Source organism: Apiospora hydei, assembly GCF_038363865.1.
Source record: "Apiospora hydei strain CBS 114990 chromosome Unknown utg000004l_segment0_segment0, whole genome shotgun sequence".
Classification (NCBI taxonomy): domain Eukaryota; kingdom Fungi; phylum Ascomycota; class Sordariomycetes; order Amphisphaeriales; family Apiosporaceae; genus Apiospora; species Apiospora hydei.
In genome coordinates this window covers 6,584,718-6,607,850 of record NW_027117363.1, presented here as the reverse complement: position 1 = coordinate 6,607,850, position 23,133 = coordinate 6,584,718, and the positions used below count along the sequence as shown (strand labels likewise).

At 56.5% G+C, this 23,133-nt stretch overlaps 7 protein-coding genes across 7 annotated transcripts; 2 read left to right on the top strand and 5 right to left on the bottom strand.

Annotated features, from left to right (window-relative positions):
- Window positions 1–282: 282 nt before the first annotated feature.
- On the top strand, window positions 283–2,141 carry PG997_004604 (FAD-binding domain-containing protein; the record flags this gene model as incomplete). Its single annotated transcript, XM_066808919.1, has 6 exons — window positions 283–567; window positions 628–841; window positions 893–917; window positions 971–1,334; window positions 1,420–1,796; window positions 1,871–2,141. 6 exons carry the CDS (start codon window positions 283–285, stop codon window positions 2,139–2,141), a joined length of 1,536 nt encoding a protein of 511 aa, XP_066672537.1.
- A 147-nt stretch (window positions 2,142–2,288) lies between these two features.
- On the bottom strand, window positions 2,289–2,935 carry PG997_004603 (uncharacterized protein; the record flags this gene model as incomplete). The annotated part of the gene is made up of 2 exons (XM_066808918.1): window positions 2,289–2,456; window positions 2,855–2,935. The coding sequence occupies 2 exons, from the start codon at window positions 2,933–2,935 to the stop codon at window positions 2,289–2,291; spliced, it is 249 nt and encodes an 82-aa protein (XP_066672536.1).
- On the top strand, window positions 2,934–4,801 carry PG997_004602 (uncharacterized protein; the record flags this gene model as incomplete). The annotated part of the gene is made up of 5 exons (XM_066808917.1): window positions 2,934–3,075; window positions 3,130–3,688; window positions 3,813–4,268; window positions 4,327–4,535; window positions 4,641–4,801. The coding sequence occupies 5 exons, from the start codon at window positions 2,934–2,936 to the stop codon at window positions 4,799–4,801; spliced, it is 1,527 nt and encodes a 508-aa protein (XP_066672535.1).
- Window positions 4,802–5,086: 285 nt separating this feature from the next.
- On the bottom strand, window positions 5,087–6,139 carry PG997_004601 (dihydrodipicolinate synthase; the record flags this gene model as incomplete). Its single annotated transcript, XM_066808916.1, has 2 exons — window positions 5,087–5,611; window positions 5,672–6,139. 2 exons carry the CDS (start codon window positions 6,137–6,139, stop codon window positions 5,087–5,089), a joined length of 993 nt encoding a protein of 330 aa, XP_066672534.1.
- A 681-nt stretch (window positions 6,140–6,820) lies between these two features.
- Window positions 6,821–8,083, bottom strand: PG997_004600 (uncharacterized protein; the record flags this gene model as incomplete). The annotated part of the gene is made up of 1 exon (XM_066808915.1): window positions 6,821–8,083. One exon carries the CDS (start codon window positions 8,081–8,083, stop codon window positions 6,821–6,823), a length of 1,263 nt encoding a protein of 420 aa, XP_066672533.1.
- Window positions 8,084–8,914: 831 nt separating this feature from the next.
- Window positions 8,915–10,774, bottom strand: PG997_004599 (Carboxylic ester hydrolase; the record flags this gene model as incomplete). Its single annotated transcript, XM_066808914.1, has 1 exon — window positions 8,915–10,774. One exon carries the CDS (start codon window positions 10,772–10,774, stop codon window positions 8,915–8,917), a length of 1,860 nt encoding a protein of 619 aa, XP_066672532.1.
- Window positions 10,775–13,107: 2,333 nt separating this feature from the next.
- Window positions 13,108–15,112, bottom strand: PG997_004598 (Homeobox protein ceh-14; the record flags this gene model as incomplete). Its single annotated transcript, XM_066808913.1, has 3 exons — window positions 13,108–13,619; window positions 13,673–14,729; window positions 14,786–15,112. 3 exons carry the CDS (start codon window positions 15,110–15,112, stop codon window positions 13,108–13,110), a joined length of 1,896 nt encoding a protein of 631 aa, XP_066672531.1.
- Window positions 15,113–23,133: the final 8,021 nt, after the last annotated feature.

The window sequence follows — 23,133 nt, the reverse complement described above, 5'->3', positions numbered from 1 at the left end:
TCTGCGGTGAGCCTTCTCCGAGATTTTTCGGCTCCTAGTCGAGGCTGGCTTATGGGGGCCAGATGAGGACGACGCGGCCTGATGAGCATCATGAGGTGGCCGGCCTGGTCGAAGGAGCTGGAGGCGCTGCTACCAAGATTGTTATGATTTGGCTGTAAATAATCACTGGCAAAGGGGAGAACGGGGGAATATCCAACGTATATATAGAGGTGTGACATCGTAAATCAACAAGATGTACAAGGGGCAAACTGCCATCCGATCCAAAGTGCGCCCTCACCGACAATGGCCCCTATTTCCTCCCTGGTCGTTTATGGCACCCTGCTTCTGCAGTCATTGGTAGCCGCAACGCCATTCCCTCGCTATTTCCAAAACAACCCCATCACTCGGCGCAACCTGACTACCTCTGTGGTCCAGCGGGAGTTGGGACACATCCTGTCCAACAATACACTCATCTTTGGCCCCGAGAGCCCCGAGTTCCCCGAAGCGTCTTCGAGATGGAATGAGTTCGTGCAGCCCCATGTCGAGATCATTGTAGAACCGGCCCAAGAGGCCGATATCTCCAAAATTGTAAGAACCGATAATGGACTTCTAAAGCCCAACAGAGCTGAAGGCTAACAACGGACGCAGGTCCGATACTGCAACGATAACAGCATCGATTTTCTGGTGAAGAACCGCGGCCACGGATTCACTACGAGCCTCAATGCCTTCAAAGGTTTGCAGATCAACATGATCAAGCTCCAGGGCGTAGACATTGCTGCCAACGGACAGACGGCCTTGCTTCAGGGCGGATCCTTTGCCGACCCAACTGTCCGAGCCCTCTGGGACAAGGGATATGTCACGAGTGAGATGCCTTTCCAAGGGCCCCCTCCCACCCAGAATACGCATCACTGAGATGAAGTCGGCACTAACTTCAGCGGGTTGGTAGGCACTGGAGCTGCCCAATGTGTTGGTCTAGGGGGGGTTACGCTAGGCGGCGGCCATGGCCGCCTGGAGGGTCTCTCTATGGCCTCGCCGCGGATGGTGTCGTGCACTTCAACGTCGTTACCTCCGACGGCTCGGAAATAGGGGTAAACGCCACCAGCCACAGGGACCTCTTCTGGGCCATGAGAGGTGCCGGTCATAACTTTGGTATTGTGACAAGCTCCCGGGTCAAGATCCATCCCCGACCGAAAAACACGTGGCATTACCATAGCTACACCTGGACGGGAGACAAGCTGGAGGCCGTCTTCGAAGAGATCAACAAGCTGCACAAGAGTGTCAATGGCTCCGCGCCCGTCTTGCTGGGCATGGATGCTGGCGTCTACACTCTGAACCAGTCCATTAGCAAGACCGAGGTACGTCACGTCGTGATAAACCCGCGATCCCCCCTCGTGCCGATTCCTCGCGACAGCACTCGAAAAGCCACTGACCTCTCCCCAGCCGGTGATATTCTGGGACTTCGCCTACAACGGCCCCGCCGAAGAGGCCGAGGCGATGCTCCAGCCCTTCAACGCGATCGAGGCCGTCTTGCAGAACGTGCGCGACGTCCCCTACGACCAGATCTCCGACGTGGCGGGCACCGGCCTGCACGACCACCACTGCGAGCCCGGCTCCAGCGTGTTCGCCAACGCCCTGCTCCGGGAGTACAACGTGACGACCCAGCGCCGCCTCTACGACCTCTTCGCGCGCAACCTGGCGCAGTACCCCGTCATGACGCGCGGGACCCTCCTCGCCCACGAGGGCTACGGAAACAAGGCGGTCCAGCAAGTGCCGTCCCCCTCGACGGCCTACCCCCACCGGGAACAGAACTTTATCGTGTACGTCCGTCTACTTGAGTACTTAGATATAACCACCGTGATGCGAAATATACTGACACCCCCGACTTGCGCAGCTACCTGAAGGCGACGGTGCCGGAAGGCTCCGGTCTGTTGGAACCGGCCCGGGCGTGGGCCAAGGAGACTTTCGATCTCTTGATGGAGGGCCAGGGCCCGGGCCAAACCCCAAAGACCTATGTGAACTACGCCTGGGGCCATCCTTGGGAGACGGCCAAGTCCATGTACGGCGACGAGCCATGGCGTCTGGCCCTCTTGAAGAGGCTCAAGGCCAAATACGACCCCTCCAACCGCTTTCGTTTCTACAATCCGATTGTTGCCGCCAAATAAGAGGGGGGTTATCAAGAAAGATATCTCCGGGACACGCTACATGTAGATCTACATTTGTTGGATCATCTTTTTTACTCCTGTCCTCCTTTTCCATCAGTATCTTTAGACCAAAAGAATATAAATTGCACAAAATGCCCCATCAGTCCCTCAGTCCCTCTGCATGGGGTTGTAGGATGGCACAGTGGCGCCGGTGGTAGGGTCGTACATTTGCCCAATCGCGCAATAGCAACCATCGACGGTGGGAATGTAAGCGGCGTTGGCAATCAGGTAGTCAAGCTCGCCACCCGTGATGGCCGACACCTGTTCTGCAGCCGCCTGGGATGGATAGCAAATACGTCCACGGACTAGTATGCGAGTTCCCCACGCTCCCGGCCAGAGTTTACATCTTCCTCGCGGAAACAAGAGTCTCCAGGCCAGCCGTAAAAGGCCAGGAAAATTGATGAACCGTAAACGCAAGATTACGGAGCCAAGCACCGTTCTATCCCGTTTTACTTCCATTCGGCTTTTTGTTAGGACACTGTTTTGCGCAGGGTCGGCGTCCACTCTGGTGTGTGGGGGGTCGGCTTTCTCTCCGATCGGGGTTGCCACCACCTCCAGGGCATGCATGGCAAACAGAGTAACCCGGTTCCGATCGCAGGGAAAGACCTAGCGTATGAGTTTCTCTCAACGGAGTGTGTTCCCGGGTTGGATGCATGATGCTCGGTGATATGTACTCTCCTTGGGTTTGGGCTGTCGCTGCTAGATGCCTCTTGGCTTTGAGCATCTTCGACATAGCAAGTGGCAGGGACGACCATGGCGACTTCACCTCCATCCACTCAGGTCTCTGCATCTGAGCTCAGTCGGCACAACAAGAAGAATGACTGCTGGTTGGCGGTACACCACAAAGTATGGGATCTCACGGATTTCGTCGACGAGCATCCGGGCGGAGCAGATAGTGAGTTTAAATAAAACGGTGCGGCATCTTCTTGAGGCTAACCGAGTAACCCAGTCCTGCTCCAACATGCCGGCACCAATGCCACGACAGTGTACGACGAGGTGCATGCTCCCGGTATCCTGGAAGCAAATCTGTCCGTCGACAAGTTCAAGGGCATGCTAGAAGAAGCCAGCAGCGATGTGCCATCCCCAGGCACCGTGCAAGAAGCGCAGCAGGAACGGGACAACAAAGCAGCAGCGGCGTTACCAACAGAAACACATATCGAGGAAGCTCCTTCGGCTGAAACAACACATCCGCCGCTATTCTCGCTGATCAGCGCCGCCGACTTTGAAAAGGTGGCCAGCAGGGCTCTATCCCCCAAGACCTGGGCTTTTTACTCGAGCGCGGCGACCGATCTCATTACGCATACCCAAAACAAAGCACTGCTGCGGGGGATCATGATACAGCCCCGGGTCCTACGGGACGTCAAGCATGTCAATATGAAACGCAGTATTCTCGACCTCGGCAGCTCGGCGCCCTTTTTCATCAGTCCTGCCGCCATGGCCCGGCTCGCGCACCCCGACGGCGAACTGGCTTTGGCGACAGCTGCGGCGTCGGAGGGGATCATCCATGTGTAAGTCAAGAAACGGGGTTGTCACAACGAACCCCGTAACTTGAAATTATCGGGGTGAAGAGGAAAGGGGAAAAAAAGGAAAAAGGAAAGGACTAATGAAACTATGGTCCAAATAGATCTCCAGCAACGCCTCGTATCCGCTCGGCAGCATCATCGAGTTCGGCGATCCGGCGCAGCCCTTCTTCTTCCAGCTGTACGTCAACGCAGACCGGCGCAAGACGGCCGAGCTGCTGGGCCAGATGGCGGGGGCCGGGATCAAGGCCATCTTCGTGACGGTCGACGCGCCGGTGCCGGGGAAGCGCGAGGCCGACGAGCGCGTCGCGGCGGCCACGACGGTGCGGTCGGCCATCTCGGGCGCCGCGTCGACCAATGTCGACAAGAAGGGCGGCGCGTTGGGGCGGCTCATGGCCCAGTACATCGACATGAGCGTGGTCTGGGACGACATCGCCTGGATCCGGCGCGCCTCGGGGCTGCCGGTGGTGCTCAAGGGTGTGCAGAGCGTGGCGGATGCGCGCATGGCCGCCGAGTACGGCGCTGATGGGATCATGTTGAGTAACCACGGTGGGCGGTCACTGGATACGTGAGTTCCTCTTCCTTTTTTTGGTATTTGAGGCCCGACTGACTGAAGTTGCACGCAGGTCGCAACCCGCCGTTTTGAACCTCTTGGAACTGCGCATGCGCTGCCCGGAGATCTTCACCAAGCTCGAGGTCTACGTCGACGGCGGCTTTGAGCGCGGGACCGACATCCTGAAGGCCATCGCATTGGGCGCAACCGCCGTCGGTATCGGACGGCCGTACTTGTACTCGTTGGTGTACGGACAAGAAGGTGCCGAGCACCTGACTCAAAGTGAGTAGACACATCAAATGTGCCGCCCTCGTTCGGGGGCTTCCCTTTTTAATTTCGAAAGTTTACATCCCACTGACAATTGACCCGTCATTTCTCGTTCCCTAGTTTTGAAAGACGAGATCGAAGTCTCGATGCGTCTATGCGGCATCACGGACCTGAGCCAGGCTGGCCCGGATATGCTGAACACGGCGGATGTGGACTACTTGATACGCGCATCGAACAAGTTTCCGGATATCCCGGAGCGACGAGAACTTGCAAAGCTATAAGCAAGGGGGTTCAGGGTTAGGGTTAGGGTTGGGAGCAGAAGAACGAATCGGATATAGACTGAACAATCACTGCAGATCGAAATATCTAAACCTACAAATGTTTCCCTCATTAGAATATGCGTTGGCCATTATGCCTTAGACTAAGCTAGCTGAATATAGAGTGTGATTATCTGTAGAAGATCCCATCTGCACTAACTGGTAACAAGAAGAAATCGCCAAATCCTATCTCCGATATTAAAAGTTGCGCTCCTTAGTGTCGATATTTTTCTACTCAACCCTCCTCCTTCAACTTTCACCCAGCAAAGCATCCTCCGTCGCCTCGAGCACCCGCATCGTCTCCACCGTCCACCTCTTCGCCTCGTCCCCGAGCAGCAGATACGGCTTCCGCATCCGAAACAGCGCCTCGTTCTCGAGCCCGAGGCTCTTGCGGCCCACGAACCACCAGGCGCCGTACTTGGTCTGCGCGATGCCCTTCTTGCAGGCCCACTCGGCGTTGGCGACCTTGTCCTGCAGCTCGCGCGCCTCGTCGAGCTTCCCCGCGGCCCACAGGTCGTAAATCATCGACGTGGCGCGCGGGAACACGTTGCCGAGCCCCGTCACGCACCCCCGCCCGCCCGCGTGCAGCGCGGGCAGCAGGTAGTCGGAGCTGCCGCCGTAGACGCCAAAGTGCTCGGGCCCGAACTGGGAGGTCAGCCGCGTCAGCTTGCCCACGTTGCCGCACGTCAGCTTCGTCGCGGCGATGTTGGGGTGCGCCGCCAGCGCCGCCAGCTGGTCCGAGTCGAGGTCCACGCCCGACGTGACGCCTGGGAACTATTGGACTCGGTCAGTCTCCGATCTATGTCATTATCCTCCGTTGTTGTTGGAACTCACGTTGTAGACCACGATAGGGATCGGACTCGCATCCGCCACGTCGCGGAAATACGCCAGCAGCGCCTCGGTGGGCAGCGCCTTGGCCCAGTACGACGGCGGCAGCAGCAGGCCCCAGCCGGCGCCGGCGTCGGCGGCCTCGCGGGCCAGCTGGACGGACTCGGCGGTGCCCTGGGCCGAGATGCCCGCGACGAGGGGGTAGTCGGGCCTGCCGAGGTCGGCGACGGCGCGGCGGGCGGTGCGGAGGATGGCCTGCCGCTCGTCGCGCGCCAGCAGCGCCAGCTCGCCGTTGGTGCCCAGGTACACCAGGCCGTGCATGCCGGACCGCACCAGGTGCTGGCAGTGCCGGTACATGGCGCCGTGGTCCACGCCCTGCGCCGCCGTGTCGTCATACAGCGTGATGACGGGCGTCCAGACCCCGGCGGGGAGGGGCTTCGCCTTGGGCTCCGATGCGCGCGAACTGCTGCTCATGGTGAGGGAACAAAAGGTTACTAATCGTCCCTGTACTAGTAAGTAAGTTAACTAGCTTTGTAGTCGCGGATATGTGTTGCAAAGGTGAGCAAGAACTCAGTAACTCAGGGGGTGGTTTCACGAGTCCGTCTGTTTCTAATGAGCCGAACAACAGTACTTCCACATAAATACGACGTCGCCCATCACTCCTGAGCCCCTTACGTTAGAAGGAGGCCGGCCCATCGTCTTCCTCCGCATACTACCCCGCCGTGGGGTACTTTGGAGAAGCCCCCTTCTACTGCGTGGTAATGCTTGCCCCCCACCGGCGCCAATACGGGCAGCTCGGCATTCTCTCCGAACTCGACTGGGGTAACGAAGACTGACTTGCATATGTTGACAGAAATATGCCGATTGGCCACATCGGTGGATAGCTCGTGCTGAAATCGTATCAAAGCACAGCGAGAAAATATCACACGCGCGGGAGTTCATGTGTCACAATGGGCACACTTGTAACGGGGTTAGAACAGGAAAGAGCGACGTTCTTACGATCAATCCATCATGTGTGCTCAACAGGATGACGACTTGAGTAGCCCACAAACATTTAGTGCAGGAGCAAGATAGGGAGGGGTAAGTAGGTATCAATTACTACTACTTCTATTATGTTATTTCTTTGGCTTCCATTATTCTGTTAGAATAAGGTAGCTACACGCTCATCTTCTCATCCTCCTCCCCCTCCTCTTTCGCCCTGTCATGCACCGCATTAACATCGTCCACGCCCTGATCCCTGCCCGGCTGCAGAAGATCGTGCCGCCAGACGGCGCGCACGTGCATGGCGGCACAGAGGAACCAAAAACAAACGAGCAGGACCGTGAGCGCGGCCGCGAACACATCAACGCCGTGGCTACCGAGCGCCTTGCCGATCTGGATGGTCGCCATGGCGAGCCCGGCGTTGGGGAAGACAAAGGCCCACCACTGCAGCGAGAAGCGCATGCGGCGCGCGTCGCGCGCCACGTGCAGCGTCGTCACGCCCGAGAACCAGATGGCGACCATCCAGAGGAAGAGGCCGGCCGGCAGCGCGGCCGCGAGCCAGACGTCGCCCACGGCCAGCGAGGTGATGCCCAGGAAGCCCGCGGGCAGCTGCAGGTGGGCCTGCTGGCCCAGGGCGAGCAGGCCGGCCGCCGTGTACGCCGCGGGGCCGACGGAGACGTACATGCCCGGCCGCACGCTGGGGTTGGGCATGTCGCTGCGGATGAGGCGGGTGAAGTAAACGGAGTACATGAGCAGCGCCAAGATCCAGCCGAGGCCCTGGCCCGAGATGCCGGCCACGATGATCTGCAGGGCGGCCGTGGCGTCGGGCTGGGTCTTGGCGATCTGGGCCGCGAGGGGGCCGGAGACGAGGAAGGGGTAGGCGGGCAGGATCCAGGCGGGCATGGCGTCGCTGACGCGCAGGTGCTCGGTCTGGAAGATGATGTAGTACTGCAGGACGGCGACGAGGATGGCGCAGGCAAAATAGACCCAGAACAGGACGCGCAGGGCCGCGACCAGCCAGGCGCCGCCCCCGTCCGCACCGCCGAGCCCCGGTATGCCGTAGGAGGCGGCGCAGTTGAGGAGCAGGGCCAGCGAGACCCACCAGGCGCCGAAGAAGAAGCTCTCGGAGGGGTGGTGCAGCGAGGCTAGGATGGCGTGGCGCTTGAGCACGAAGCGCACGGCGATGAGGGACGAGAAGGCGAGGAACAGCACCATGTCCAGGATGAAGAAGATCTTGCCAATGGTCGTGAGCCCCGGGAAGGTGAAGGGCTGCTGGCCGAGCAGCGACGCCAGCGCCCCCGTCGACATGGTGCTGGGGAACCATTGCCAAGTGATCCGGGTCACCCGAAGCCGGAAGGGGAGGTGTCGGTGATGGGGCTCATCTTGTGGCGACTCCAGCTCCTCCCTGCCGGCGTGGTTCTTCTTTCTGTGTAGCATTTTGTTCCTGTCGTGATGCGTAAGTGTAAAAGACTTTGGTGAAAACCCGAAGCCCCGGGTGGCTAGTATGAAGTGTATAATACGGGCAAAGGGAAGGATATCAACGCCATGGTCCCGATGAGAGATGGACTACTGGATAGAGCCCTGACTTCCTCTCCAGCCCCAGTCGCCAACTCCTCCAGTTCTTGGGGTTCGTCATCCATAGTCCACACCACACTCACTAACTCCCCCGTTCCAAGGCATCGGTCTCTTTCCCATGATGATTTCCAAGACACGGGCAGAGAATTCGCCGAGGAAATCTAGGTGTTCGTCGGACGCCAGTGTTTAGCGGCAGGCTTAATGATCGGCGGTTACATCATACTGGGCCCGCCCGCAAGCGTGTCGACAGCGATAGACCCGGGTATGGCGGCTAGAATCATACACGACCGTCTTTTCGTCAACGTGCCGATTTACCCAGCAGACTGGCCAGAGGCAGATGCCAAGCCTTGGATCGATCGTGTCTAACCTGAGTAGCTCGATCTCATGATTGACTTTGCGTTAGGTTGACGACTAACTGCGTTCCTGCATCTTCTGCCAATCTTCGTTGACTGCTGTGCAAACATCTGCTGATTTTTTTGTTTGGTCCATACATCATCTTTTACTTGATTTATTATGTTCAATAGGAGTATCTTTTTTAAGGATTATGCATATTAAGTACATATGAGAATACCGTAGACCGATTTCTCTTGCAGATGGCCAAGTGAAAGCCCAATCAATACACATTAAGATTTGAAACGGCCGTCATTAGCAGCCATCCCATTCCGACAATCGCCCCCGCATCTTCTTCTTTGATTAGGAGCCAAAGACGGTAAGACTGTTCTCAATCATCCAGTTGATGGCCTCGGCGCGGTAATCGTCAATCTCGGCGTGCGAGCCCTGGCCCTCGACCGCGAAGACCATGTTCTCGCCCACGCCGCCGCCGGCCGCGAGGTCGTAGCGCGGCCACGCCGGCTTCACGTTGTCGCCGTTGGGGTCGAGCCCGGTCACGAAGTTGACCCACGCCGACGAGATGGTGAGCGCGAGGTCGCGGTTCGCCGCGATGCCCGGCGCGTCCGCCGGGAACGGCTTCTGGTCCTCGGTGTAGCCGTCGCCGCCCAGGTTGTGGAACACGTACGCCACCTCCTGGAAGTGCGTCGCCGAGACGGAGCCGGGCGAGCCGGGCGTCGTCACGTCGAAGCGGAAGCTCCACGACGGGAGGCCGGCCTTGGCCCACGCAATGTTGGCCCGGCGGCGGGCGTAGTGCATCATGACGTCGCCGTACAGAGCGTTGCCACGGCGGTACTGCAGACCCATCTTCTCGACTCCCTCTGTGGTGGAGTTGATAACCTCGGGCCACGAGGCAAGGGATGGGATGCCCAGGCTCTGGATGTTGGGATACAGGGCCATCAGCTCAGAGGTCAGTACGTCGATAGACTTGCCCGAGGCCTCGGCAGCCTGGGAACCCAACAGGCCATTCCTAATGGACCATTCGAAGTCGGCATCAGTGTTGATGGGACCGCCGTTGGGGCCCCTACCGCTACCAAAGGCGGAGCCTTCGTCCGTGTTCTCGCCAATCAGGATTGGGATCTTGGGGAATTTGCCGTTGTTGAGCTGGTTGAAGGGATGGTCGGCGAAGAAGTCGCCGTCGAACTGCGGGGCCCAGGGGCCAACGCTGCTGACGTTGAGAGCATGGTTGATCTCCTCGAAAGGCGCGGTCCGGAGGCAGGGGATGGCATCGGCAGTACCAACGGTAGAGGCGCACGAGGTCACGTTCTTGACAAGGTTGTCAAAGGTCTCCTGGCGCTTCACCGTGCCGTTCAGACCGCCGGGGAAGCGGAAGATGCTCTGGCCAAAGCCGGACTGGGCCATAGCTCCTCGGAACAGACCATCGTCGCGTCCTGAAGTCAGATCAGCATTGGCTCTGTATGTATATACTTGAATGGAAATATCATCAACGATGACATGGCATGACTTACCGTTGAAAGCGAAAACCTGGGCATGGACAGACTCGGCACCGGAACTCTCTCCGAAAATGGTCACCTTTTCAGGCGAACCACCAAAGGAAGCGATGTTCTCGTTGACCCAGCGCAGGGCCAGACGCTGGTCATGGAAGCCGATGTTGGAAAGACCGGCATCCAGGACCTCCTTGCCCGAGAGGAAGCCGAAAGCGGAGACACGGTAGTTCAGGCTGACACCAATCATCGGGGTGCCCTGCTTGACGCTGTTCTCGACCATGAAGCTCATGTTGTATCGCTTGTCGGCCGATCCACCCATGACCAGGCCGCCGCCGTGGATCCATACGGCCACGGGGAGATCGGCCGTCTCGGAGAGCCCAGCGGGCCGGACGACGTTGAGGTACAGGCAGTCCTCCGAGAGCTCGTAGCCCACTTCGTCGCCACCGTAGCCGACGCAGTGGAGGGGGTAGGCAGTCGCCTCCCTGGCACCCTCCCAGGTGCTGTTGAGCGACTCGGCCTGGGTGAAGCGCACGGCCTTCTGGGAGTAGGGCATGCCCAGGAAGAAGTCCTGATCATAGCTCTCGCTGTGGATGCCCGAGTACGTGCCGTTCTTGACAGTGACAGTAGGTGCAGCCGAGCTGGCGTCGCCGGTGACAGGGGCGGAGAAGGCCGGGCTGATGGAACAGCCAACGGCCGTGAGGAGGGATAGGCGAAGCATGATGACGGGCAGGCAAGCACGGAGGATCGGCTTGGGGGGGAGTCAAGGAGAAGGAACCCTGGGATCGCGCGGCTTCGCAACTCTACCAGAACTCGGGGCGGCGAGGACATGGTCTATTTATCCTGCTCCATCCGACTCGTTCGCTCGTTCGCTCGCTCGCTCGCCTGCCCGCCCGCCCTTCTCACTCTTTCCATGACGTACCGCACGCTCCCTCCCCCTTTCTCTCCGCACCGGCAGTCTCCAATGCCTGCCTGTTTAATTCCGGCCTGGCCTCGGAGTCGAAAGCCTTGCGAAGCCCCATGACTGGCGACTCATAGACCTTGCTACGCAGGGGGAAGCAATCGGACCTTCTGCCCAAAAAGTACTGAGCAGGTGGAGCCAGAGCAGAGCAGCTGGTCACACAGAGGCACCCGTTGGGCTAGGAGGGAACGGACTATACCCATTGCAACTGTGCCGGCCTAGTCGGGCTTCGGCGCATGGTGCGGAGGGGGGCCATGGGGTGGCCCTGGGGCTGCATTCGGTGCGGGGATTTCCACGTTGGGTGTGGGGAGAGAAGGAAAGGAAGCAGAAGAAAAAGAAAAAAGAGTCGCTTCCGATCATACCACGCGCCTAGACGTGGAGTCAGATTGGCGAGGCTGATTTCGCCATGCTACGCACGATGCAGCTATACCGGACAGCCTGTCGGGTAAACAAATACCTTTGCCTCCAACTCATGGACTGAAACACACTGGCTTTCTCCAGGCAGCAGACTGGGCGAGATACACCATTGACAAGTGCCTGTGTGGCCGGGAAATACGCCTAGTGCCTGCCAAGAAAGAGGCCAAGCAGGAACTCATCGAGTTTTGAATCATGAACTATGGTGACTGAGCGAGATGTCAGCATGCGCCTTTTTTTCCCTTTCCTCCCCCTTCTTCTTCTTTTTGCCTTCTTCCACCTCCTGTCATCTCTTTAGATATCCGCTTATGGAGCCACGATACCACGTGAGAATCCTCCCTCCTGTCACCTCGTCCCATTTCTCACGGGCACCGAGTAGCGGTGGGCAGGACAGCATGTTTGTATGGCCCAAGTGCCGGGAACGCAGTTCTCGAAATCGTCCTGAAATTCTCCTGCTTCCCCACACCCGGCACTACGAGAAGGATGGTGACCAGGATGCCGACCATGCAATGGCAAGCTACTGTGGGGAGACCTAGGTCCAATGCGGCAAGGAATGCGGAGTGAGAGCTGAGAGAGCGTCAGAACGTCGGGATTTGTCCGGTAAACCTCCTATGGCTTGGTCCAGAGGATCGAGATATCTCGGCCGGTTATGGAGTGATGTTCGCCGTGCAGTCGCATGACTGGCGTGTCGGATCGAAAAACGAGAGAGGCACGAGAGTGGCTCGGAAGAATAAGCAGAGCAGGGATATGCCGAGGTACGGGAAGTGGACAGCAGCACAAACGAAAGAAAGCAGACGAAGTCCACGGGCCAATTTCTTCTGCAACGCCCACGCTCATTCCAAGGCGCTGGGTGCCACCATTCCCCATAGTTCTGGGAATGTGCTCTTCATGCTACGAGATTGATTGTTCCGTAGCAAATAAACAAACTGCACCACGGGCCAGGTCGTCGGAATGAAGGGCCAAAACAAAGTTGGGTCAGACCAGAAATTGGATGCCATTTGATGCTGTGTTTAAATACATGTGCGTGCCTTCTTCTGAAGAAAGCTGGGTTGCAACCTCAACGAGAACGTCCTTGATTTTTTTTGGTGGCCCCTGGCCATCGTCGCATTATATGAGGAACAAGCGCTACAAAGTCCACTCGACTAGATTACTTCTCAGCCTGCTGCGTATACAGTTCCCTTCCAATCTCTCTGATGCCCACCACCCAAGCGCGACATCCAAAATGCGCCCCATCATGATCCTGAAGACGCCGAAGCCAAACATTTTCTGGGGTATTGAAAACGGACCGTGGGAAAAAAAGGACAATCCCCTCCTGGACCAAACCGGCCTGCCTGAGAAGGCGCACAATTCCAACCCATGCAATCCCGCCGCTCCATTCCCCCTTCACCAAATGGGGTATCAAATTAACGCACAACGTTTCGACACATGAATCTGCTCTCATACATTACATTATGGGACCCCCTAGCCTGACGGCTGTATGATGAGCAGGGGAATTCCAGGTATGGTCTTATTATATCGACATGATGACTCGCTTCAAAGCTGAAATGCAAACGCTGGAAAAACGGACCAATGCAATTGCAAAAGAGGCCACCTAATTGTACATATCACGCCTGCGCCTGGACGCAAGGCGGCGAAGCCCCGCCAGAGACGCTGGCGGAGAAGTGGTCGCGCTCCACCCGTCAGTTCTCCTGTAGGTTGTAGTCCTGCGGAGTCATGTTCTGGGTGAAGTGAATCTGCTTGGATCTAGATTGACCGGGCGAAGACCTCGACGAGCTGATCGACTCGTTCGTCTCCCAGTCGAACTGCTGGTTTCCTTGGCCGACGCCCGCGTACCCAAGGGCATCGGAGGCGCACCCAGCCATAGTGGGGTACAGCGGCGTTGACGGAAGACTGTTGTCGTTCAAATCAACGTAGCTCGGCACGTTGTGGTGCATGGACAAGTCAGGAAACTCCGTTTGGAAGTGAGGCGTCAAGAGCGGTTGGTCGGCCGTGAAGTCCAGGCCAGCGCTTAATGGAGGGACTCCGAGGCTGCTTGATGTGAAGTTGCCAAGCATACCCGGGGTGCCTGGCGGGGTCTTCAAAGACGTGCCGAGCCCAAAAGCACCGGCATGAGCGCCCAGCATGAGCGTTTCGTCGTCGGAACAGTTCGACGAAACTGTGGGTTCACGTAGCCCTTGCTGGTTGTACACAACTGGTGTCATTGGCGTCGGGGAGCGCCAGCCGTAAGGTTTGACATCATGGAACCAACAGGAGACCGCGCGTGGTACTGTAGGTACGTCTCGGTGTTTTTACCAAAGAACATGGGTGACCGCGGGCCTGCGGTCTGCTTCTGAATTCTCCCCGGCATGTTTCCGCTGGCTGAAGCGATCCTCCGCATGGCGGTCGCGGGACTGGAGGGATCGTTGCGCCTGGGGCCCTCCATCGACGTCTTGGGTCCATTTTGCAAGTTGAACGGGCGTGAGCGTACTTGCAAAGCAGCTGGCCTGGGGATATTGCGACGCGAGGCAATATTGGCAGGGGGTGGTGGTGATTTGAAAGAATCCGACGGAGCAGGTGCGTCTTGTGGCGAATGCAACTGCATGTTTTCAGGCACTTGCATGCTACCTTGGGACGGTTCTGTCGAGGCGTCATCGAATTGCTGTGGTTCCAGAGGTGACACATTGTCGCAGACTGGTAAACCGTGCTGCATCGTGTTTATCGCTCCCATTTGGAGACGAAGGCCAGTGCGGAAGTCAGTACCCGCCATGTTTTGTTGATCTGGCGACAAGCCCTCAACAGGACTCGCTGACACGGCTTCTTGGTTTATCCCGCATGCCAGTGGCTGCGTCGGCTGCGGTACAAAGTTATTGTAGCCGAACATTGCACCTTGTTGGGTATAATCTTGAGCGAGGTGCGAGTAGTTGAAGGCCATCTGGTCTGGGGGAGAAAAGCCAAGCGACATCGGCGATTGCAAATCCCCAGGGTTATTTTCTTGGTCGATCTTGATGGGATGAGAAGCGAAGTGCGGCTCCATTCCTTCCGAGCTGGGTGTAGGGTTCTCATCGTCCTGGTCTGCCTGGTCATCCTCGTTATCATCGTCGAAGGACTCGGTGGAATCGACTGCCGAGTTCATGTCCGGAAATGGCGCCGATGATAGTCTGACGCTCTGATGGGGGCTTTCGTCATACACATCGGAGGTCTCTGTCCTGGAGCCCTCAGGTGTGCTGGACTCGGAAGCCGACTTCTCGGCCGCCCGACGGGCCTCATACTCCTCCTGTTTTCTCTCCTGCTTTGCCTTGGCACGCCGGTTTTGAAACCAGTTCTAAAAACAGTTGTAAGCCACACAGTTACATGAGCGAGAAAATGGGGGTCTTTTACGTTGATCCTAGGCCGTTCCAGTCCCAGGCCGTCCGCCAATGCGGCCTTCACCGAGCTGGATGGTTTCGGGTTCTCTTGGAAGACCTTTTCAAGCTTCTCGACCTCCTCTTTGGACAATCGAGGTTTCGATTCCGTCTTCCCATCGGTCATGGAGTTTCGGTCCGATCCCAGGTGACGTGCCTGCTGAGCATGGTACATATACTGAAGGCCATGGAAGCCTGGGTAAGCCGGATACTGTTCCTCGGGGTACTGCATAGGCATTCCCTGGCCATGAGAGAAGTTAAAGACAGGCCCGAAATTAGACTGGGCGCAGTATTGCATGTCCATGGTGGATGGTGGAGAGTGACTATCACTCGATATCTCGTGATGTGTTGGTGAGACCCCGAATGGCACAATAGGCACTCCGATTGTTTGGAATCAACAATAGAAAGAAAAAAGTTAACGAGTCGATTAAAATAGCTTCCGAAGTATGGTCTCGACGATGTGTTGGCGGTATATACTGGGGCGGGTGGATTAGACGTATTTGGTAATGAAAAAGAAGGACTGTAGGTCAGATGTTATGTGGTATTAATTCGAAAAATGCTTGGTAGAGAACGAGAGTAGTAGTCGGCTTGGGAACAAGGCGAGGCGGGAGGAGGGTTTTGCTGTTGTTGGACTACGGCTTGTATAAGAGAGCAAGCAGCAAAGCAGTAACAGGCCAAGGGAGTTGATCTGTCCGGGTCCAGGTGAGACAACGCTCACTTTGGCGACCCAAGGATTCGTGATGCCGACGAGAGACACGCAGAAGAAACAGACGACGTCCGGGATGGATCAAAAACAACACAGGATCACGAGAGAGGGAAGGGAGGGGGGTGGGCACGTAGTAAAGTAATGCTGGTATGGATATGGGCATGGTACGGCCATGTCTGTCTAGTACACAGTACAGCAGCAGCAGGCGTAGTAGCGGCAGTGGGCCGCCGCCCCATACGCTACTTTGGTTGTGATGTGCGCGCGAACTGCCTTGCCCAACACAACAGCAGAGAAAGGGAACCGTCTTTTCCGCCCTCGCAGCAGCCTGTCCGTTACCACCAGCAAAGAGTGGGCGCGCCTGGGCTGCTGGGCTGGCTGAGCGAGCGAGTAGGACCTAGCCTAGCAGCGACAAGCAGCCTTTAGCTGGGGCTTTTGAGGGGGGGCGGAGGGAATCCAAGAGCGAGGGGGTGTGGAGGCAGTCCATTCAAACAAAGAAAAAAAAGAAGGGAAGCTGTGGTTGAGTGGGTGGGTGAGGTGAGAGAGGGCGCGCAACGGGAGCAGCAGCAGCACGCAAGTACTGGCGAGGTACTTCGCTCCAGCCGGACGCGAAGAGATCATAAAAACAGAGTGCGACGAGAGCACATCAATCCAAATTGGAGATTATGGAGTGGAGCAGCTGGGAGAGAGGGTAGTGAACGATTGGACGTGTGCCCTGACAGAAAGTGGTTAAGCCTGGTAACACTGGCAGCCGTAGCTGTACCCGGATGCAATTCCCCCTCCGCGCGAAGCAGCAACAGTGCGCTGGATCCTGATGGGTGCCCCCCAAAAGAAACGAAAGAGCAGAAAAAAGGGACGCCCTGGCTTGGTGCAGACACGGACGATTCCTTTGATGAGTTCGACAGGGGTCATGGATGCTGCTGCTCGCTGCTGGGCTGGCTGTTGGCTGGGCCCCAAGGGCCCCAGTCGTTTGTCGTCCGTCAGTCGTGGTGCACTGGAGCTTGAGCCAGCCAGCTACTGCTAGGTACAGTAGCGCAAGCAAGGTACCTCCCGCGTAGAGGCGTAGAGGGAGAGCGAGAGGGAGAGTTCGTCCCTTGTCTCTTGACCCTTGACCCCTGGCAGGGCTTGGCAGAAACGAACTCCAGCATTTCCAGCTATCAGGAACCCTCGGTTGACTCCCGTTTGTGGCGGTCGTTTTGACACTTTCTCATGTTACCTGGTCTAGACACCGACGCCAGACAGGCACTCTAAAATCGCAGGGAACCTAATTGCGATGGGCTAGGCCACATGAGAGGAGAAAAGGTACCAGCAAGTCATGTAATTATGTTGTCGTTCCTGTACGAGTAAATGGGCGCGAGAGGAGATCACGGTCATTTTAGGCCGAACATGTCATTTGCCTGACCTCGCAAATTCTCAATCACATCAGTCAGGTCAGTCCGCTCAGTCAGGCCGGACAGGCAGGACAGGCCGGACAGGCCAGTCAGGTTCAGGCCGAAGCGCACAGAGCACAGCAACGACTTGCTACATACATACATCATGACCTGACTACTGTGCACTACAGATTTCCCTTTTGCGGCCGAGCAGCCCGCCTTGTCATGTCCAGTAATGCGAGGGAAACAGAGACATCCGTATTTCATGGCATCCATGTTGGTTGACCGATCTGATAGGATACATACTGTACGTGTACATCCAGATGCGCTAAGGTAAGGTCCCCTGTCTCCTGTCTCCAGCCAAGAAAAGGCCGGCCAGACTGTGCCCCAAGCTCTCTCGCTCAAGTGGGCCAGAGACGTGCCATGCGCCAAAAGGCCGGACAAGGGGGTGAGAGAGAGAGAGAGAGAGAGAGAGAGAGAAGGCTCATCAGAGAGAGGGAGATATGAAATGCTGCGTGCAAAGTAGCAGCTGGATCCTGGGTACATGTCACGGCATAGTACAGCCAACTGGCGGTACTTTCCAGTCAGGAAGTTTGCGACCCGGACTTTGCTCCCTGCCTGCTGCTGTCGCCAATTGTGTTGGCACAGATGCAGAGCATGGAAGGCTGGAGGGATGACGGTTACACTTGGTATAAGATCATTGGGGGTGGTGGGATGGAATGGTTGAAAGAAAGATGGATGGATGGGATTGACGAATGGACGACGATTGCTTAGGCGCTGTACCCAGAACCATTAAACAGCAACCACACCCCCTGCGCCTGCTGGCACCACACATCGCGAGGGATTCTCGGGGACTCTCAGGGTAGGGTACATACGTTAGGCAGGGCGGCCGACTTTATGATGACTCCAGTCACGTACGTGTATCTGTATCCTAGGACTCAGAAGGGCCCGGCAGTGCGGGGAACTCAGCACAGCGGGTGGATCAGGGCAGATTCTCACGATCCCTTCCAATGGAATGGTGAGCGACATTCAACCAATGTGGTGTGTTCCATGTTATCGCTCTCGAGAGGAACCTGCGCACCCTGTAACGTTCGCCGTGACCGGAGGCCACCGCAACATCCCGGCCTGGCATCTCTTTGTTTCCTCCGGCCCAGACAGAAGCCATCGTACTACAGTACGCATACGACCGGCCCCTAGCCTCGCTTTTCTCTCAAAGCGCCCTAAAATAAGATACCCAATGTCTTTCTTTGCCCAGGCCAGGCCGACCGACTTGTGCTGCACAGTGTGCCAGATCGCGGCTGGGCTGCCCATTTCACCTGTGCTTGCCTGGGTGATACGCACCGTCAAGGTCAACCTAATTAGGTAGGCTTCATAGGACGGACATGACTGGCATAACGGCATAGCCCTTCGTATCGTATCGCGACGGCCTCGTTTGCTAACAAGTGGCTGCGCCTGGGTGTGCACACGCCAAGAGGCTCCCCCCGGGCCATGCCTCTTGCTACTAATCCATATGGCGAGTTTTCATAGTCGTCTCATAGAGTTATGATACCACAATCGCCGCCGCTTGTCACCCGGGAGGTAGGTATGGATGTTATGCTAGCACGCCTGTATTATGTCTACATGTAGATGGATGGTTGGCAGGGTTGGTAGATCATACTATGCTGATCATCGCAAATATGGAGAGAGCTTGACCTGCTTACCCGGATCCTACCTACCTTTCATGGGATGCTGTCTGCATGTACAAGTAGATGAGCATACATACATACAGTGCAGGATACATACCTACTTTCCTGGCATATTATGACCATGTCGACTTATTACACTATGTAGCCTTTCTTGCATACGTAGATCCCGAAATCAACCATCCCGACGGCCGATCTAACTGTCCCCTAGGCTGCTAGGAACCCTAGGGACCAGGAGCTGACAGTGTCTTTTCTACGTCACTCCTTACATGTAAGCTGTAAAGAGTCATTGCGATCATCGACATCCCCAGGGGGTATCGTCACATTTCAGGCAGTTGTCGATACCGCCGATACGGCCCCATCGTGGCCTAACCTGCTGCTGCTGCTGCTGATGCGGCTGCTCCCATCGCTCGTATGCACAGGGGAGAGACAATTGACTTGAGTGTCTCAGCGGAGAGGAGCTGGGGGAGGGCTTTTAACGGGACCGGGAGGCACTTTCGTTACCGCACCTCATCATCATCAATTCCATACCCCTGGAGCTACTTGATCGTGGCGCTGCGCTAAACACGCCTTCGGGCAGTCTTGTTTGGTCACATCCCTCTCATCGCATCGTCTGTAATGCATGTAGCCCACTCACTCGTTTCTTTTTGGGGGCTTGCACGACCGCAGTTCTGGCCGCACCGTCGTACATAATGGCGTGACGCGATGCGCCTCCGGAGGGAGGCGCACCCTACCCAGTTCTCGCCGTCGGAAAGCCGCGACATCCTTTCCTGAAGAAGAAGGATACTGCTGTCCGTAAATCATAAGCACTTACTCGCAGTAACGTCACTCTAAGCACTTGATACACATGTAGGTGATGTAACAGGGGGAAGGAAGGGGAGGGGCTTTCGCTCACTCACTCACATTTGTCTGCAACCTCCAATTGCATGTGTTGGAGATTCTATCGCAGTAGATAGTCTCTATCTACATAGGCCCGAATTAAAAGGCCACGGAGATGCACAGGTTTCTATAGCCCCCAAGAAAGTAACACCCCGAGAAGCTACACAAATCCAACAATCTGGGACAGGCGGGAAGATCTTATCGCCTAGCTGCGTGGCGGCCGCCAGATCACCTGCTTGTCACCTATTCCAGTGGAAATGGGATCATCATACTGCTACTTTCTCACTTACCTCCCCAAAGGGCGACAAACAGTCAGAAGGCCCAAGGCATCGGGAAGCTACCCGACGGTTTGAACGGCTTGCGAGGCGTCTGCCAGCCCATTGGACTAATGTGAGAGCTAGAGAAGAGGTTTTCAACGGTTCTAGGACCCAAACTGTCATGCTCAGCATGGCGTGCCTAGCGACAAGCAACGGCCGGCCCAGTTAGGCTGCTATTTACTACTTAGGTAGAAAGTGCCACGGTTGTCAAAAAGGGGCCCCCTCATCAGTAAGCAGCGGTATGCAGCGGTTGACTTTATCCGCGAAAGCCAGCCATGCCGAAGCCTCTGCCATGACTTGTAGGTCATGTAGGTCACAAATGCTCACCAATCAAGACAAGACAGACGAAGGCGGGCGAGTGAGAAGGAGAGGACCGCGCCGCAGGGTTACGCCGCATGTAAACTGGGGTTGCATTCAAAGTGGACGTTGCTGTTGCTATTTCAGTCCCCAGTTCTTCTTGTTGTGCAAAGGCCGGCCCCAGAGTAATTATTCATTGGTGGACTTGACAAGCACTTTTATGCAGGCGTAGTGGTACTGCATCGCGCAGCTCGCAACCTGCAGCAGCCAGTTACCTATCAAGCTGCTGGCAGTGGCTTCGATCCCGGCGCTCAGCCGTCAGAGACGCAGTCGGTGTTGGGGGCCGAGAGGAACAATGCAGCATAGCCAACAAAGAAGGCGCAGGATGTTGCATGTGCTTTGCTGCTGTAGAAAAGTCGGTATTTGGGGGCGGGTATGGTATGGACGAGGAAGCCCGCTTGGGTGGGAAAGGGCCCGGCCGGCGGTCGGTGACAGGACAGGCGACTCGAACTGATGTGATCGTGAAGAGCAATTGATGGAATTGATCGACTCGACTTGTACCTTGGGTAAAGTACCGACTTACTGCACTGTACAGCTGAAGTGCCCTGGACGCGCCTGGCACGCTAACTACCAATGTTGCTCTCAGCTATCAGCTTCCCAGTCAGCTGTCAGCTATGGACGACGGGTATCTCAGAGGATGAATCAGAGCCGGTCCTGCGTATATTAAAAGTAGATAAGATTTTCTTAAGATGTGCAATATAGGTGGGCGTCGTCGAGGCGAACACTTCCATTTTTGGATGGCCATGGTGGGGTGGAAGTCGTCGAAGGTCGACGACCGGGTACCTCTTCCCGCCTGACCGACCGAACCAAACATCCATCCATACCGACTTTGAATGCTAATGCTGCTACCCATCGTCAGTCTGAGCACCCGCGCCGAGCTTTGGACAATGTTGGTCCTGGGCCCCTGGGCATACCGCCAACGGCTGTCCCGGCTTGGAGGCCTGGCGGTGACATCTAGACGTCATCGGTTGGCAGCGTGCTGACGGAAACCACTCGTTCCGGCGACCCCACGCCCTGTCGATCCGGCCAGAACAACACACAGCGATTGCGTGTATATCACAGAGCCAGAACCACCGACTCCTCTACTCCCCTACTCCCCCAGCTGCCAGGTGCCACGGGGGTAAAACCCTCCCAGCCTGCTTCGGGTAAAGGGGCCATCTTTCGCACTGCCTTCGGTACACCCAAGCTTCCAAACCCTTTCTCGGGAAAGAGATTGCCATGTCTCAGGCAACGTAGCCTCCATCGCAGAAACGCGTCGTCCTTTCGTTGCTTTACAAGACCAGGCTCTACCCAACTCGCCAAGGGAGGGAAGCCTCTCGAAAAAAAGTCAATTGGAGGGCAGGACGAACCCCTACCTTCCTGAACCGGATTGAATCTGTCTGTCGGCGCCCCTCTGTGCAGCAACCCCCGAACGCGATGCGCAGCCTATTTGCCTCCGATGGGTAGTGGTAGAACAACATACCCCATCCCATCGGGCATCGGGGGTACTTTTGGCTTCCCACGATGGCCTTGCCCGATGTAGACAACCTCGCGGACCTTAGACTGCCTACCTACGCTTTCAGCTCGGGTCTCGACATGATTCGTAGGGCTCCCCGGCTTCGAGTCAGCTAGACTGGTCGCATCTCTGCGAGTCTCTGCTTCGCTCCCGAAGCTCTGGACGCCGGCTGTCAAGCTTGTGGGTCGCGCCATTCGGGGCTGCATCAAGACAATTTAGCGGCATCCCATCCAACAGACATCAAGCTACTTTTTTTCTTTCTAATCTAGTTCCTGAACGGTTAGTTCTAACGACTCGCTCGGCCTTGTAAGTGCAACCGATCTGGAAGCGACTCAGAAACGTCCACCCTGTGGTCCCAGGGCCTTCCCGGGGAGATGAAAGCTGAACAGCTTTTCATCTGAAGCCGCTACCTCGCCTAGTGCTCAGATGCGAGATGCCTCTCCCTCCAGAACCCCTGCATGCTAGTCATTGGATCTGCTCAACTTCGACGTTGACCCGGGCGAATACCTGTACCTTTCCCATATATTTCCGCGCCGTTCCGCTTTAGCATGCTGATCTGAGGCAGCGTCAGGGGTAAGGTAGGGGTTTTTTTGCCTAGCCATACCTACGGAAGACACAACGGACAACTTCTGCAAACCGCAACCCGAGATAGCGTGCTAGGCTGTCGAGCCGGCGTATCTGGCGGATTCCCACTCGAACGGTTCATGGTACCAATCTAGCCTCGCTTAGGTATCATATTAACAAAGCAAAGCAAAGCACTCGTGCTCGCCAGACTCACCAAATCGTAAAGGCAGAAGAAAATAATGCAGGTTGCGCAACGAAACTGATGACTTTAACAGGCCGAGAGTGGTTCATCCGATGATGAAGACGCTCCAAAGGCTTGGGTCAGGCCGATTTTAGGCCCTTCACCATCCTGGTCTGGCGGCCACGTGGGTTTTGGGGCCATCACCGACATGCTGTACTTGTACTGTAGGCCGGCCAGCACCTCAGCACAACGCCCAAGGGTCATAATTTTAGGTAGTCCCAGTATTATCCTCGGCAAGTACCTGCCAAGTACCAGCAGCAAGACGCCCAGAACGAGACTTAAATACATGCAGATGTACCTTCCCCGTACCGCAACCGTACGTTGGAGGTAGGTAGGATGTAGGGAGCCCCTGCATCATGGGCGCCTCCATCACATCAAAAATGCATTGGATCAAATTATCTCTTCCATTGCCCATTCCCAAGAATATCCGAACGGGTGTTGGATATGTCCTGGACGTGGCCATACATGAACAACAGCCGGCTAATTCAAGGAGATCGCATGCCTACTCACTCACTTGCAATGCAGTCCATGGCGAGTTTGGAGATTTCCGCATGCGCAGACAGGACGCAGGGCGCCATTTTGAGAGTCTGTCCTGTCGGCGCATACTAAGAGGTTAATACCACAGCTAAGCTATTAACTAACCGCTATTAATCAATCTCAAGAGATTGCAAACATGGGCCAGATGGAACTTTCCTTTGCCAATTCGGGTACCATTGG